The following is a 14,569-nucleotide window of genomic DNA, read 5'->3' as shown; positions in this document are numbered from 1 at the left end:
CGACCACTGCGGGCCGCGCAGCCGCAACCGGCCTCCCTCTCCCCCTCCCCCTCCCCCCCCCGCCCGCGGGCCGGGGGAGGCGGGCGCAGTGCGCACGCGCGGGGGGCGGGCCGCGGGCCGCGAGCCGCGAGCCCCTTCCCAGCCGCCTCACAGGGGCGCAGCCGTTAGGACCGTTATCTCCCCCCCCCCGCCCCCCGGCTCAGCCGTTAGGGCCGCGCCCCACCCCTGGCGCTGAGGGGGGAACGGCGGCGAGCGGCGCCCCTCGCTGAGGCACCGGGCGCGCTCGGCGCTGTCTCCCTGCCTACCGCCGGCCTCCGCTCGGCCTTTGTACCTCCTCCTCGGGGCTGGCGGCGCCAGGCGGGAGCGATTCGCTCACCGAGCCACAAACGGCCCCTCGCAACCCGCCCGGCCCCGCAGCTCCCGGGCAGGCGGCAGCCCGCGGATGCGGCCCGTCTCCACACGCACCTGCCACCGCTTGCGCTTTTATAAGTAGTTTACAAATCTTGCGAGCGATTAGCAATTACTTGCATTAATTTCCCATTTCACTTCCCCGCTGCCTGTAACACTGCCATTTGAATCAAAGACAACTGTTCTCTGTAGTGCTTTTCATTTTATTGACTGCACTGGAGTATTATGCTCAGGAATCGTTAAGTGCTTTGTAAATCTAAATTCATTACCATGTGCAGAGGGAGAAGGAGATACTTCCTTCTCCAAAGACAGAGCAAGGTATTTTCCACACCCAGGTGATCAAGATACTTCCTACACAAAACAGAAACCAGGTCTCACCTCTGGTCATGCGGTATAATTACTGCATTATTACAAAACTGGCAAATCAAAATTTGTATGCATGCTAATTAAAATTAATATTCTAGAAATGAAATTAGGTTGCAGCATACAGCCATTTTTTAATAATACATCTTACCTTTACAGAAAGTTAGAAGCTGACTTCTGTGGTTAATTTTTTGGCATTGACATTCATAAAGCTCTGGTGGTTTAAGCTATCCTTTCAATACACAGTGTAGTGCATCTTTCAGAAAGGGTAGCATAATTACCAGAATTCCCTCAATTTGAGATTTGAACTGGGCAAATGCCTCCTTTTAGCAACCTAAAATCTGTTAGTTACTACAAATCAGGCCATACTGACAACTTAAGCTGTAGTTGCTTATTTTGAACAAATCAATACTGCTTTAGATTTTTCCCAGTTCATCAGCGGGTCTCATTTACAAAGAGATCTGTCATTCCAAAATCTGCAATTAAGTGGGCTTTTACACTTCAATTAGTAAAATCAGATTTCTTTTTAACATGCAATATAAATTTCAAAACAAAGTCTCATCTATGAACACAAATGCAATAAAATATTTCAACTTGATATGGGTAAGCACAGTTTCTGGCTATGATGACATTAAGATAAATCAGAACTGCAATGCCTCTTTTTTGGGACAAGGTCAAAGACAAATAATTTCTCACATCACATTGAAAGCATCAAGTTGTTTACATATAAATAGCTTGTTTAGAAAAACAAGAGATTGTGCCCATCATTGCTTCTATACAACAAAGGAAAATCTTGATTTCAGGCAACCATAATTTTCAAATATTCCTAAATATGTACATAGAAAGATATGATGGGGACAAGCACTATCACCACAATGTTCAGTAATACAGGCTCAGTATGTTCAGATAACCATTTTTTATTTTTTACATATGAAAATTGAATAAACAAATTTTACAGGTTTCTTGGATTTCTTTCTCCACTTTGATATTCAGACTTTATTTTTAACCTGACTGTGTTCGAGTGAAAAACAATTTGGCTCACTAGATCACAGTGATAGCTGTTAGGTAACAGACATGAATCAAAATCCGTAATTTGGATTGAAGATAGTTTTTTTTAAAACTAAAATCAATCTACCAGAATAATTCTTATTGTGTAATCGCTTTCAGTATTCCTCTGAGAACTTTGTAACTCATTAATTGTTGGCTCTCTTTTGGAGGAAAACAGGGTCCGCGTTCTGTCACATATGCATAAGGAAATCTAAGCACCCACAGTCCATCAGATGGAAGGGTTATCTCCTGTTTCTCAGGGTAAAACACAGGACAAGGTGGTGGCCCTGGCTGAACCTGAAAAGAAAATGAAGATGTGAGCAGATAAACATCGTTAGAATAAAAAGCTAAAAGCAAACTGAATCCAAGGAAGTCTAGTAATTTTTGGCTACAAGCAAGTTCCCCACTCATGCAGTACTAAAGGTTGTAACAGCAGATTTCAGCACTGTAGCACAGATAACCCTGAACTGTTAGCTTTCTCCAAAACATTCAACCAATGTGAACTTTTAATCTTGTAAAATCTAATCTTGTGGCAATTTCAGCAACATTTAACAGGGCTTTTGCATAATTTGTATTAAATGACTGAGAAAGTCTTATTCACATGAAGAGTTGTTGTGTGGAACATGCAATATACAGCACAACAGATTTTCCGAGTCAGAACACAGCCCTAGGTGTCATAAGACAGTGACATAGGTTTAAACTAGGAATGAATAGCAAAATAAATATCATCACATATAGATCCTTCAATTCTTGCCTCAGTTTCAAACAATAAAACAATAAATTGCTAATTCCATTGTTCCACTTCACCCCCTCTCCTCTAAAAAGATAATCTGAAATACCATCTTTAGGGTCTGATGGTTTCCAGTTTTCACACAAGCAAAAAAACAGAAGTTAGTGAGACTGGAGGTCAAGAACACAAAGTTAAATATCTTAACTGATGAAATATCTTTACTACTGAAAAATTGCATGTTTTTATAATACTGGTAGACCTTCAGTGTTAATGTCAGGTTTCAGTCAGAACTCTTCTTTAACCTTGAAAACAAAACAAGTGGTATCTGAGTAGCTGCAGGTGTCCCATAAAAGAGGCCAATTCCATTGTTTCTTGGTTCAATAAGGATCTTGTGGCAATTTTCAAAAGCTAGAAGGGTTACAAAATGTTCTAAATCTGCTTCCCCTCCCACCATTATATGGAATACATGTTGTTCTGATGCTCATTCAGTACCACTACTATACAATAAACACCAATACAATTTTTGCCCTATTCTAACAAATAATAAGTAAATGCTTACGTACACTTTTTCATATTTTACTGTTTTAAAAACTAAGGGGTAAATGGAGTTCTTTCCTCTGTTTCTTTAGGACACACTTGGAAACAGGAAAAAAATCTCCAATTAAAGAAATCTTTTTACCTCCTAAATTCAAAGGGTAACTAATAATAATAATTCACCTCAGCCATGAGTCACTGCTTTTCTTCATGACATTTAAAATGTTAAATTAATTCTTACATAGTCATTACTCACTGGTGATCTTTTAAAAAAAAAAAAATTATTGCAGCACATTCTCTGTAGCAGACTTATCTTAAGTGTGCTTTCAATCTAATGGAATGCTCTTAAGTCACCCTTGATAATTTCTTAAACTTACTTTCCAAAAAGTATAAAGCTGGCATAAGCCAACCCTGACATTTGAAAAACCAGCTGTTTAGAAGACAGGTACAGCACTGCGGCAGACTTTCCTGTTTCAGCTATCATGCCATTTCAAAGCTGAACTGAGAACTCCTCCTAAAGAAAAAGGAGAAATTTGTTGCAGAGGCCCAGTCATTGGCCTCTCCACCAAAAAGTTAAGTGGCAAGATCGGTTTCTTATGAAGCCATCTGTTAAGCAGTGAACTCAAGCTTCCAATCTCTTTTAACTAGACAACCAACAGTCCAACATTTTAACTGCTGCTTTTGTCCACTACTGGCTTAAGAGAACTTGACTGAAGGTCTGTTTTGGATTGGAATGAGTTTCTTGTAGTATCCATCCAACACCCTTTGCCTATCACTCCTGTGCCTCCCCGTCCTGCAACGAATGTTGTAACTCTCCACTCTTTCTCTGCAGTTACCAGATTCCATTTCTTACCTGAGGTGTTAACGTTATTTGCAGTGGAGCATCAGGAACCACCACAAAGAGCCTCATAAATTGAGCATAATGTGGCTTGAGTCCTCGTCCCTGAGTTGATGACAGGATGTACAGTGGCATGTCAGAATTGAGGGCTTTGATAGCAGATTCCTTTGGTCCCCCTCCCATCACCTTCATGACCTTGTCAGGCCCTGAACACATGAACCTCCTACCACGTGCATCTTCATACTCAAATCCTACAAAAGCCCGAGCTATGTCATCTCTCCGTCTTCCTCTTCCCATCACAACTGCGCTTCTTTTTCCAGGAACAGCTTTGTTAGGTGCAGGCCAGGAATTGGTGTCCAGATCTCCTTCATCTTCCGTTCTCGTTCTGATGACAATGTCCCAAGGCATTAAGTAGTTTGTTCCTGGGATAAAGCCCTGTTGGTCTAAGCCAGTGTGGAAGTTGTAAGCCTTAGCAGGGCCCAGCTTGACCAGTGCCCAACTAGAGAATTTGGGCAAAAGGCCTTTGGGGCAATTAGAATGGAGCATCCCAGGGAGGTACTCGACAGTGGACGCCTGGCGATCGACCAGACTTGGCCTCTTCTCACTTTTGGAGTCACCACTCTGCCCATGGCTTTCTGCATTGTCACCTCCACCCTGGGGGTCAGGCGGGTAAGTGCCCAAGCTGCCTGTCGACTGACCCAGGCTGAGGGCTAAGCTTAGGCCTGTGCTTTCTCCCTGAGTCTGAGGTTCTTTTTCTTTAAGTTTCTCAATCTCTCCTTCTGGAGGGGCAGGCGATGACTCATCCCTAGCAGGTGCTGGATCAGGTGTGCTTGGCTGAAACACAGGGAAGTTGATGTGCTCCAGTTTCCCACAGCATTTTTCTTCCAGCAGCTATGAAAAAGAATGTGATTAACTTTACATCTTTCATCTCAGTGATGAGGGAGTTCAGAGTCATAACATTTAGTAGGTATAATTTAGTAGAGCAAACAGATTAAAAAAAAAAAAGAAGAAGATTCAAGAGGAAGAATCAAGAGGTTTGCACAATATGAGAATAAAAGCATCAATGGGAGTACAGCCCATGCACACCATGGATTTAAAATTTACACGAACCAACACACTTGAAATGTAAAGATGCTCCTGTCTGCATGGAGTGGTGGGGACCAAAACTGCCCATTCTGGTCACCCAATTATGCACACAATTTCTGCTCCCTGAAATCGCTTCCCCAAGACAATATCTGCACATTGATGGGGTTAAGAGAAAAACTTACTCTTGGTCACTTCAGAATACAGGCTTTGTTGATAAAGCAAAAGTGCTGCTTGCAGTAGAAGTAGAGACTTAATAGTTACCTGGTAGAAGTCATAATTAGCTGCTTTGATATCAAAGGGGTCATCACGAGGCGCTTGTTTCCTTCCGCAGTTACAGGCACCAGTGGAACGAGCCCGGCTGTTGTGATACAGAACTGGAGGATTTCTATCTGCTTCTGGCTTTTCCCCTAAAAGCAAAACCAGTCAAACCCAAGAGAAGTAGCCTGCCATTTCTAGAGATTGTTTCCCTTCATCCACTGCCTTCTCCTTGCTATATACATATGCAAAGTTATTTGCCAGCAATGCCAGTTAATTGGGAAATTCCTTCTCCCTTTCTCACATTCATCACAACATAAAGTGAACCTTCTTTGCTTTTACAAGCTCTTCCTAAAAAGTGTACGTAATTCTTCTGCCTGCAATAAATGTATTTTAGACAGTTTCTGTTCCTTGTTCAAGTCAATCGAGCTATTAAAAAAAAAAGGGGGGGGAAGAGGGCACACACTTTTTGAGAGAAGTTTTGTCCTCTTTTATATCTCTCATTAGAAGGACTCCAATGTGACATCTCTAATTAGCACAGACAGAATCAAAGTTACTACTAACAGTGGACTCGCATCTAAATATTACTCAAGAGTAGAGGTGTTTTCATTTTGTTTTAAGATCACATTTGGGGGACTCAATGGCACAAAACATGAGAATAGTTATTGAACATTGCACTTTTATAGCACTGATAACATAACACAGTCATTCATCACCATCTATGGTTTCTCTAATATTCTAAGTCCTGTGCAATGCAAATACATCACATACGCTCCCACCACATGCAATAAACTGCAGAGGAGGCAATGACTGAATTGACCATGAAAACTGAGCTATTTCCAAATTATAATGGTCACTCCTGATTGGGATTAGGCATCTCAGCAGGGCAACATAAAAGAAGTCTGAACAACAGCTCTACTGTAATTAACCCCACTCTAAGAAAACGAAGCTTTAAAGCTGTCAAGCTTTCATCTTCCGTAAATGTGCAGCTTAAGACAAAACATTTTAAAGTGCAAACAAAATTAAAACATGAGAATCAACCACAAACAAGCTTCTTTACCTGCTTTTGGGAGCAAATGGAATTTATGCACACAGTGCTGGTCAGTCAAACTTCGCTCTTCACAAAGCTGATGCCCATTGCTCCAGAACTTGAAACAGTCCTCGTTAAGCTGCATGGCATATTTATGAAAGGCTGGTCCACGGGCATGCTGGCTGTACACACGCAAGGCTTGTGCCAATTGATTTTTATGGACTGTCATGGTGTAATTATGGGGCAGGTTGGATTGATATGCGCTGTGGGCCATGGGGAGAGCTTTCTGGCAACGGTTTTCAGAGAATTTAGTGTCTATGTCTAAATACCCTTCCAAGACTTTGATGCTGCCCATGATTTTGGAACTCAGTTCCCCAGTGAGAGAAGTTGGGTCATCATCTTTGCCTTCAATGGTCACTTCGTACAGTTTTAAAGCTGCAGCAACCCACTTTTGGTAGGTTGGGAGCTCAAAGTGAGAGGGCTGCGGGTTCCTCCCCACACTGTCGTCGAAGCCCTTCTTGCTGAGCACCAGCTCCACGTGCTGCCACAAGAACTCCTTGAGGGTACAGTCCACAAGTTGCCCAGAGGAGCTGGAGCTGCTGCTACTACTCTCTGCATAGAAGGACAACTGCTGCCTGCCGTGCCGCATCATCTGGTACCTCCTGGGTCCGGACAGGGTGGGAGCCAGCAGTGAGTCAGTCTCTCTCATGGTGCAGTTGCTCCTGAGTTGGTCGAGAAGCATGGCCACTGGATCCTCTCCATCCTGGGCCCCACCAGCCACGATGTAGACGAAGGCCTGGTTAGCAGGCACAGTGAACAGGCAGTTGATACTTTGGTTGGTTAGCACCCTGCTCTTCCGGAAGATGCGGTAGATCTGGTCCTCCAGCGCATGCTGCAGCCGCCTCTTGGGGGAGTGCTTCTTGGGGGGTGGCTTTTCCAGGTGACCGCAGGGGTCCTGGCCCCTGCCTGGGAGGGGATCCACCTTCAGGGCCCCATTGAGCTGGAAGAGGAAGAGGAGACGCGGAGGGCACGGCCTGCAGTTGAGCTTCCACTCCTTGCCCACTGGGCAGTCTTTAATGGCAGCCTTCAGGGAAGGCAGGACCTTCTGCCGCAGCCCGTCCAGCGCCCTGAAGACGCGGTCGTAGGTGATATCGAAGGAGCAGGTGGGGTGCACCAGCAGCAGGATGTGGCAGACGGAGAAGAGGTAGAGGAGGCTCAGGCAGTGCAGCTTCTCCTGGTGCTTCCAGAACTCGTGGGCCTCGGCGTGGGGCAGCGGGGCCGGGGCGCCGGGCGGGTGGCCGGGCCCGGGCTCCCTGCCCTCGGCCGCGGCCAGGTCGCCGCAGGCCCGCAGCAGCTGCGGCGTGTCGCAGATGGAGGTGAGCACCAGGTAGAGCACGCGGCTCTCCTGGCTGTAGTAGGCCTGCAGCTGGTTGTAGTCCTTGGCGGCCGGCTCGCCCTCCTGCCCGGGGGCGCCGGCCGCCGCCTCGGCCGCGGGGCCCTCCCGCTCGAAGAGGGGGAAGACCTGCCGGTCGCACACGGTGCTCACCAGCGCCGCCTTCTCGGAGCACAGCTGCAGCGCCGTCTTCCCGAAGATGCCCACCACGCACACCTCCTCCTCGCCGGGGGCCGCCGCCGCGCCCGGCCCCGGCCCCGCCGCCGCGCCGCTCGCCTCGGCACCAGCCAACAGCAGCTCCCGCAGGCTCACGGGCCCCGCCGCCATGGCCCGCGCCGCCGCCGCCGCCAGCGGCATGGCCCCGCCGCCGCCCGCGCCGCGCCTGCGCACCAGCGGCGGCACCGCCCCCGCGCACCGCGCACGCGCAGCCCGCGCCGGGGGCGGGGCGCCGGGGGAGCGGCGCCAGCGAGCCGCCGCCGCTCGGTGCTGCTGCTGCAGCGGCGTGGGAGCGGCGACTTCGCTGCAGCCATTTCAAATGCAGGCTCGGAGGAGGCAGCGGTTACAGGATATGTATCTGTGATATTTTGCGACAAGCCAGTAATAACCACAGTAAAATACACCTGAATAGCGGTAACGGGAGCCAAGCTGCCCTTGGAGCCAAATGAGTTGACCGAATCTTTTTAACGCTCGGAGGAGTCTCAGTACTGCAGAGCACATCGTCAATACTGGAAACCTCAGAACATCGCCCACAGCAGCCCAGTTCTCCCCGAACGGGGAATTCCGTCGCACAGCGATTCTCCCCAAAGGCGTGGGGCAGACTGGGGCGTGATGCCGCGGCTGGGTTGTTTCGCAGAACCAACGCGGGACTCTCCAGGAAAGCAGGTCCTTATCCTGGGCTGGAGGGAAGGGCCACAGGTACAGGCACATGGTCTCTCCGCCAACTAGGCTGCGGAGGCAATGCCTATAACTGGGAGAAGCTTCCGCTGCAGCTGTTGCTGAACTTGACTTGAACTCTAGAAGGCTTTCAGTTACCTGCCCTTAAGCAGTGCAGTCTCTCTTTTCACATGATAGGTGTTCCGACACCAGCCAAAAATGATACGTACATTAATTACTTCATACTTTCTTAGGCACGTAACTGCATTGTTTGTGAAAACTTGCAGCCCTGCACTTTAATACTATTAAAGCACCAAATTGCTTCTTTTCTTTGAATCTGTATAACTACTCTCAAGATCCTTTTTGTTAAAAAAAATATATATAAAAACAGTATTAAATTTAAGTGAACAAACACACCTATATTACAAGCAGCAGCAAGCCAGGAACATAACAGTCCCTACTTATTTTTTGAAAATTTCAGCAGCAGCCAAATATTAAAAGGACTCAGGATATTTCATTCAATTTTGTCCATTAAAAGAGAAGATATAACCATATTGAGACGCATTATAAAGATGCTGCCTTTAAAAAGCAGAATTCTGCTAATGGGTTTTCAACACTCCCCCTTCTCATATGCATTAGATTTACTTACAAATACATTATGCCTGAGTGATATAAAAGTGGGGTTCAAGTGGCTTCCTCACCATAACTGAACAAAATACATTGTTCCATAGATCTATTTCTGTTCATCAAAGCTGTTCGCAGCATTTAACTGGGCTGGAGAGGGACTCTTTGGATGAGCCATCTGTTAAAACAAGAAAAGGGTCAGACCTTGGAGTATAAACTTTGTAGCAATTACTACTCAGATAAACTATAGTGTAATTCTTAACTGATACTTCATAAAAGAAAACAAACCTAGCAAATTGTTAAAATAAAAGACATTATTAACCCTCAGATTTTTTTTCTCCTGGAAACTGGAACTATGATGTGAGAGACAGCACGAGGCACAAAAAAAGCAACTTTTTTTTCTAAGCATTGTCGAACAACCTGCTGAAAGGCAGGGCAATAACATCTCCATTCTGTAGTTTCCTTACCAGTAAAATGGGAAACAGTAAAACAGGCATCCTTATATGTGAAGTACTTAGTCTTCTGGATGTCAAATACAGAGACAGTAACTTCCATACTTAGTAGTAATTATAAACTCAATAACACTAGTGTCTGAGGATTTTCACTTCCCATTAAGGTACCTTATGGCCTCAAGGGACCAAACATATCAATGGGACTGCACTGTAGGAAAAAAATCTGTATGAAATTCTATGGTATACTGAAATTTTAAAGCCAGCTTATTTTTCCAGAAGGACAAACACCATGACTTGCCTGAAATTTGCGTCGTAGTGCCTGTGTCATTATTGGTGTCAACCCAGTGCCGCACTCGATGTTTTCTTTAGTATTTAGTGGAGTGCCTCCAGGACTTCTGAAAAGATTGGAAGCAGCAAGGGGAGTTATTATTAGTTCTCTAATTTTTTAGAAAAACAAAATGAGAATAGAAAGGAACTTACCTTTGTATATTGACTTTCTTAAGATGTTTTCGAAGATCTAACTGATTTTTAGCAGGGGTACTAACAAAAGAAAACAGATTATTAAAATAAAACATTCTGTATATAGTGTTCATCATTATTCTGAACATAAAAATCAAATATCAAGGAAGACTTCTTACATTAAGCAGTTTGTAATGGGAGCTGACAGCTTGGATTTAGGTCTCAGACTAATGCTCTGTAAATCTGAGACTGTAATTAATGCCCTGCGTGTCTTCACTGGTGATCCTGCCTGAAGTCAGAAGAGAAACATTACCATAGATGAACTTTAAAAGGCCTCACTGAACTGAAATCTATTTAATATTTATATTCTGAAAGACTTTTGTGGTTTATGGCTTTCATGCTTTTTTGAATCCTTAAGATTTAATGTGCCTTGGACAAAAACAGAGTTTATTAAAAAAAAGACTTCTGCAAACAAGATTTTAGACAGGCAAAACAAACCCAAAATATATTGACAACACTCACAAACATAAAGCTACATGAAAGCTATATGCCCTTAATCTTAATTTAGGACAACTGTCCTGCACATCAGCCCAGATCCCTCCATGAGATTGGAACTAGTCACTTAATTTGTTCACTTCAAATGCCCATATGCAGCATTAGAAGGCTTACTTAAAATGTCTTGCTGGGTTTTCAGAAGAGAAAAATGTATTTCTTGATAAATTCTATGATTCTATGAGAGGCTGAGACAAGCACTGCAGGAAATGCACGGTTCTCATGCAGTTTGCCCTGATATGCCATCATCCAGCTGTCCATAGGTCCTCTGACTTACCTTATCCATTCTCAGGTTGCTGTCTATTTTCTTTAGTTTTACATTCAGGAGATCCTTGAGAGTGATATGCATCGGCCCATCTTTCTTTAGTGATGTTTCCTGAAAACAGAGGGGGGTCGGAAGGGAAATTAGAATTGGCAAGTGACAGACAGTTCACAAAGACAAACATTCCTGACGGACCTAGGTCCAAAGAACCCAGCCACCAGGGAATAAACAGAGGTTCCTGCCTACCAGAAGTGCTTTAGAGCCGCTGCCCCGTTTGAGAAGGAGAGGTGCTGGAGGCGGTCGTGGTGGGGGCAGAGGCGGTGGCGGCGGTGGTGGCGGAGGCGGAAGAGGTGGAGGGGGTGCAGATACGGGTTGCAGTCGTACTGCAGAAGGCCCGAATGCTGACGATGGCAGATCCATCTGTGTTTGTACAGGAGCATCCAGAACTGGTTTATTACACCTTTGACAAAGAGAATTTTCTGAAGACAAAGTTGCAGTTCCGTTCATCTGAAAAAAGTAGGAATAAATAAGAGAATATTAAATACCGTGACAAATGTATACAGAATTTTAAAGAACAGAGCTTCTGACTTCATTTGATCCAGAGACATAAAAAGCCTCTTATCAGACTCACCAGCCAACTGGTTCCCTGCAGCCATGAAGTAACTGCAGTTTAGAAATGCTTAATGTGTGGAAGAGGTGAAACACTACACAATGAGAAGGTCTTAAGACTTCAGTTTCTCCTCACTGACCACAATTCCTTACATGCTTACACAAGTAAACATTACCCTGCCCCACTGGGATTGAGACTGACCTGGAGTATTCCTTGCAATCTGGAAAATTCAGTTTCCAACTTTTCCAGCTGCTCTCTAAACGTATTTAGCTCCCTTAAGTAGATTTGCGATGGAAATATGGTGTCTTTAACCACTTTAAAACTCTAAGCATAAAAAGAAACCAAATGAGTGTTTTCACAAAGTTGTATTTCCAGAGACAAGATTACGGGGTATGATTCCTACTTAATGAAAGCTCTATTGCAAAGTCTTCTCATTGTAGTCAACAGAAAGGCACAAAATGAAGATATGCAATTTCACCAAATAATTTAGATTCACTCTATAATTTCTGCTTTGACAGCCAATCTTTGAATGTTAATTGCAACCTCCTTTACCACAATGGCCTTAAGGCTGGGCAGAAACCCAAAGAGTGACTTTCTCAAAAAGGCATTTAACTTTATCTAGAGTATAATCCACATTTGACCTGAAAAGTTCATATATTAACACAATCATCTCTGCTATTAAAGACATTTCCTGTCATTGTGAATCCTCTTGATACTGCAAGAAAAAGCTCCAAATTCATGTATGCTTTTAATGCCCACAGTGGCCTTGGACATTCTTCTCATACTTCCACAGCAGTAATCACAACATATACTTTAGATGTGTCAGTAGACAAAATTAAGTTTTTAGCCTAGTTGTGGAATCTGACTGTAAATCCTGCATCTGACTGCTAAAAACAATCTCACACACTGGCAAAAGCAAAGTAGAAAGCATACCTGTGTAACAGTGTTCTGGCACCAACAGTACAAAAACGATGCTGTTGTTGTAAAGGGTTTTACTACATTTTTTACGCTGGGCAAGGCTAACGACCAGATTGAGGACAGACGGCTTTGGACAGGTGATGTGTTCAGAGGAAGATCACCTGCTGACCTGGGAAAGAACATTTCAGAATGAAGTCATAATTATATTTATAATTTCCATCTTTTAAAAAATTAACTGTGGTCAATCATATGGAAATTACAAGTACCAGCAACAACAGTTGACAACAGAGTAAAGATGAGCATATGAGACCAGGAAACACCGTGAGAAGTGTTGTGTCACTAATAAAGAAGTAAAAAAAATAAAAATCTCAGATTAGCTATACATTTTTTTCCAAAATGTATTTCCTGTGCATTAAAGTTAACATTAGATAGGATACTAGAAAATGTACAAGATGAAACAATTTCACAGCAGCCAGGTCAGGATCTAGATAGGCTCCAACATAGAGCTTTTACCTCAGTTTCATATTATATATGGAGCAAACAATGGATCCAGAAATTGAATTAAAGAAAAAGTTCAATGTGAGCCCCTTACCTTGGAGAGGGGCAATCTGAGCCCTGGGGATTAGCAGCATCTCCTTTTTTTTCTGTTAGAAATTTTGCTCTGGCTCTCAGTTTTCGCCGACGTTGCTTGTACTTTGCCATTGCTGTTATAAAAAAAGACAAAACTAATTTTTAGAAATATTCCCAGTTTCATCAACGGACAGAACTCTCAGAGAATAGATAGAAAAGAACATGGACAGCATCTCAAAATCCAGTTAAAAGTCAGTCACAGTTGTCTTACTAGAAGCATCATATAAAACAGACAAAAGATTATTACCTCCTCTTAAGTATCTCTGATCCACTGGGGTATGTTTGCACAAAAGAGATGAGTGAAAAATACAAAAATACCATTTTATCTGTTCACGGGTATCAGTGCTTTCTGGTTAGAACTCACTCAAGGGCTTTTGATGGCAGTTTTTCTTTACCCTACACTGACAAACATTGCATTTTGGGAAAAATTATGTTTCTGGAAAATGTAGACGGAAGACACAAATAAAGAAAACACACAAAAAAAGGATCCAGGACTTCCAAAAATGTAGATATTTGCTCGAAGGTTACCTAAACACCTCAGCTGTTAAAGATGCCACCCACACCCAGGCAATACCCATCTTTCTGCTGGGACTCCCGTGACCCCCCTCCTCATCTTTGGAAAGCAAACTTAAAAGCTACCTCTCCCCCCCCGAGAGCAGCTCTCTGCCCTGCTATTCCTGAGCCATCTCAGTCTGTTCACCAGACTCCTGCGGGGTTTCGCGCATATTAGGAATTGAAGCTAGAGACACTACTGATTAGTAGCAGCACTTTTGCCTTTAATCCCAGTTAAGGGTTACACGACCCGCTCTCACACCGTTTTGGGGGAAGGACCCTGCCGGGAAGCCCCGGGCTGTCTCTGCGGCACCCCGACAGGCACAGGCCGCCTTTCCAACGGCTGTGAGGTTTCCGTTAGGCGCTGAGGCGCTCAGAGGGCACCGCGCAGCCCGGCCAGGGCCTGCCGGCGGGGGATGCAGCCGAACCCCCAACCGCGGTGGGCCCGTCTATGCGTGTGTCGCTACAACCGGCTCTGCCACACGACCGCCAGCGACCCCTGAGCTGCGAGATGGGCGCGGGTGTTTTCCTTCCTCCCCCCCGTCCCGAGCCGCAGCTCCCCCCAGAGCCCCCGCTCACCTCCCGCCCGGCACCCGCTGATTCAAACCGCTCCTCGCGCCGCTCGCAGCCAATCGGAGCGCCGCTCTCTGCCGCCCCTCCCACGGCCGCAGCTAGCTGCGCGCTGATTGGCTCCAGGGGAGGGTAGATGGACGCAGAGCGGGGCCAATCGCGGGCGTAGCGCCGCTCCGCTTCGTCCTGCCCCCTGAGGCACACAAAGGCGAGCTGCCCCGCCATTGGGCAAAGGCTTTTCAGGACAGCCAATCAGCGCCGAGATACCGCTACGCCAGAAAAGGCCAATCAGATTGAAAGGTGGGAGAGAAACGACCAGTAATAGGGAACCGGAGACGATAAACGAAACGGAGCTGCTTCTCGCCCACCTCTTCGGAAACAGA

General features: G+C 45.2%; 2 protein-coding genes across 4 annotated transcripts; both read right to left on the bottom strand.

The window, feature by feature from the left end:
• Positions 1-1,672: 1,672 nt before the first annotated feature.
• Positions 1,673-8,041, bottom strand: SMG8 (SMG8 nonsense mediated mRNA decay factor). Its single transcript, XM_013962033.2, has 4 exons — positions 6,322-8,041; positions 5,268-5,413; positions 3,936-4,811; positions 1,673-2,115 (listed from the first exon to the last, which is right to left on the bottom strand). Exons 1-4 carry the CDS (start codon positions 8,039-8,041, stop codon positions 1,918-1,920), a joined length of 2,940 nt encoding a protein of 979 aa, XP_013817487.2. The 3' UTR covers positions 1,673-1,917.
• A 110-nt stretch (positions 8,042-8,151) lies between these two features.
• PRR11 (proline rich 11) lies at positions 8,152-14,119 on the bottom strand. 3 transcript variants are annotated; one of them, XM_013962069.2, is made up of 11 exons: positions 13,879-14,119; positions 13,312-13,465; positions 13,027-13,138; positions 12,450-12,603; positions 11,718-11,840; positions 11,153-11,413; positions 10,922-11,020; positions 10,272-10,381; positions 10,114-10,173; positions 9,932-10,028; positions 8,152-9,359 (listed from the first exon to the last, which is right to left on the bottom strand). In XM_013962069.2, the coding sequence occupies exons 3-11, from the start codon at positions 13,134-13,136 to the stop codon at positions 9,291-9,293; spliced, it is 1,083 nt and encodes a 360-aa protein (XP_013817523.2). In that variant the 5' UTR covers positions 13,137-13,138; positions 13,312-13,465; positions 13,879-14,119; the 3' UTR covers positions 8,152-9,290. The 3 variants fall into 3 exon arrangements, with proteins under 3 accessions (XP_013817523.2, XP_013817522.2, XP_013817524.2); XM_013962068.2 differs by having other exon boundaries at positions 13,312-14,119; XM_013962070.2 differs by lacking the exon at positions 13,312-13,465.
• Between the last annotated feature and the right edge of the window lie 450 nt (positions 14,120-14,569).

This window comes from Apteryx mantelli, chromosome 22, assembly GCF_036417845.1.
Source record: "Apteryx mantelli isolate bAptMan1 chromosome 22, bAptMan1.hap1, whole genome shotgun sequence".
In the NCBI taxonomy this organism is placed as follows: domain Eukaryota; kingdom Metazoa; phylum Chordata; class Aves; order Apterygiformes; family Apterygidae; genus Apteryx; species Apteryx mantelli.
This window is presented reverse-complemented; position numbering and strand designations above follow the sequence as displayed.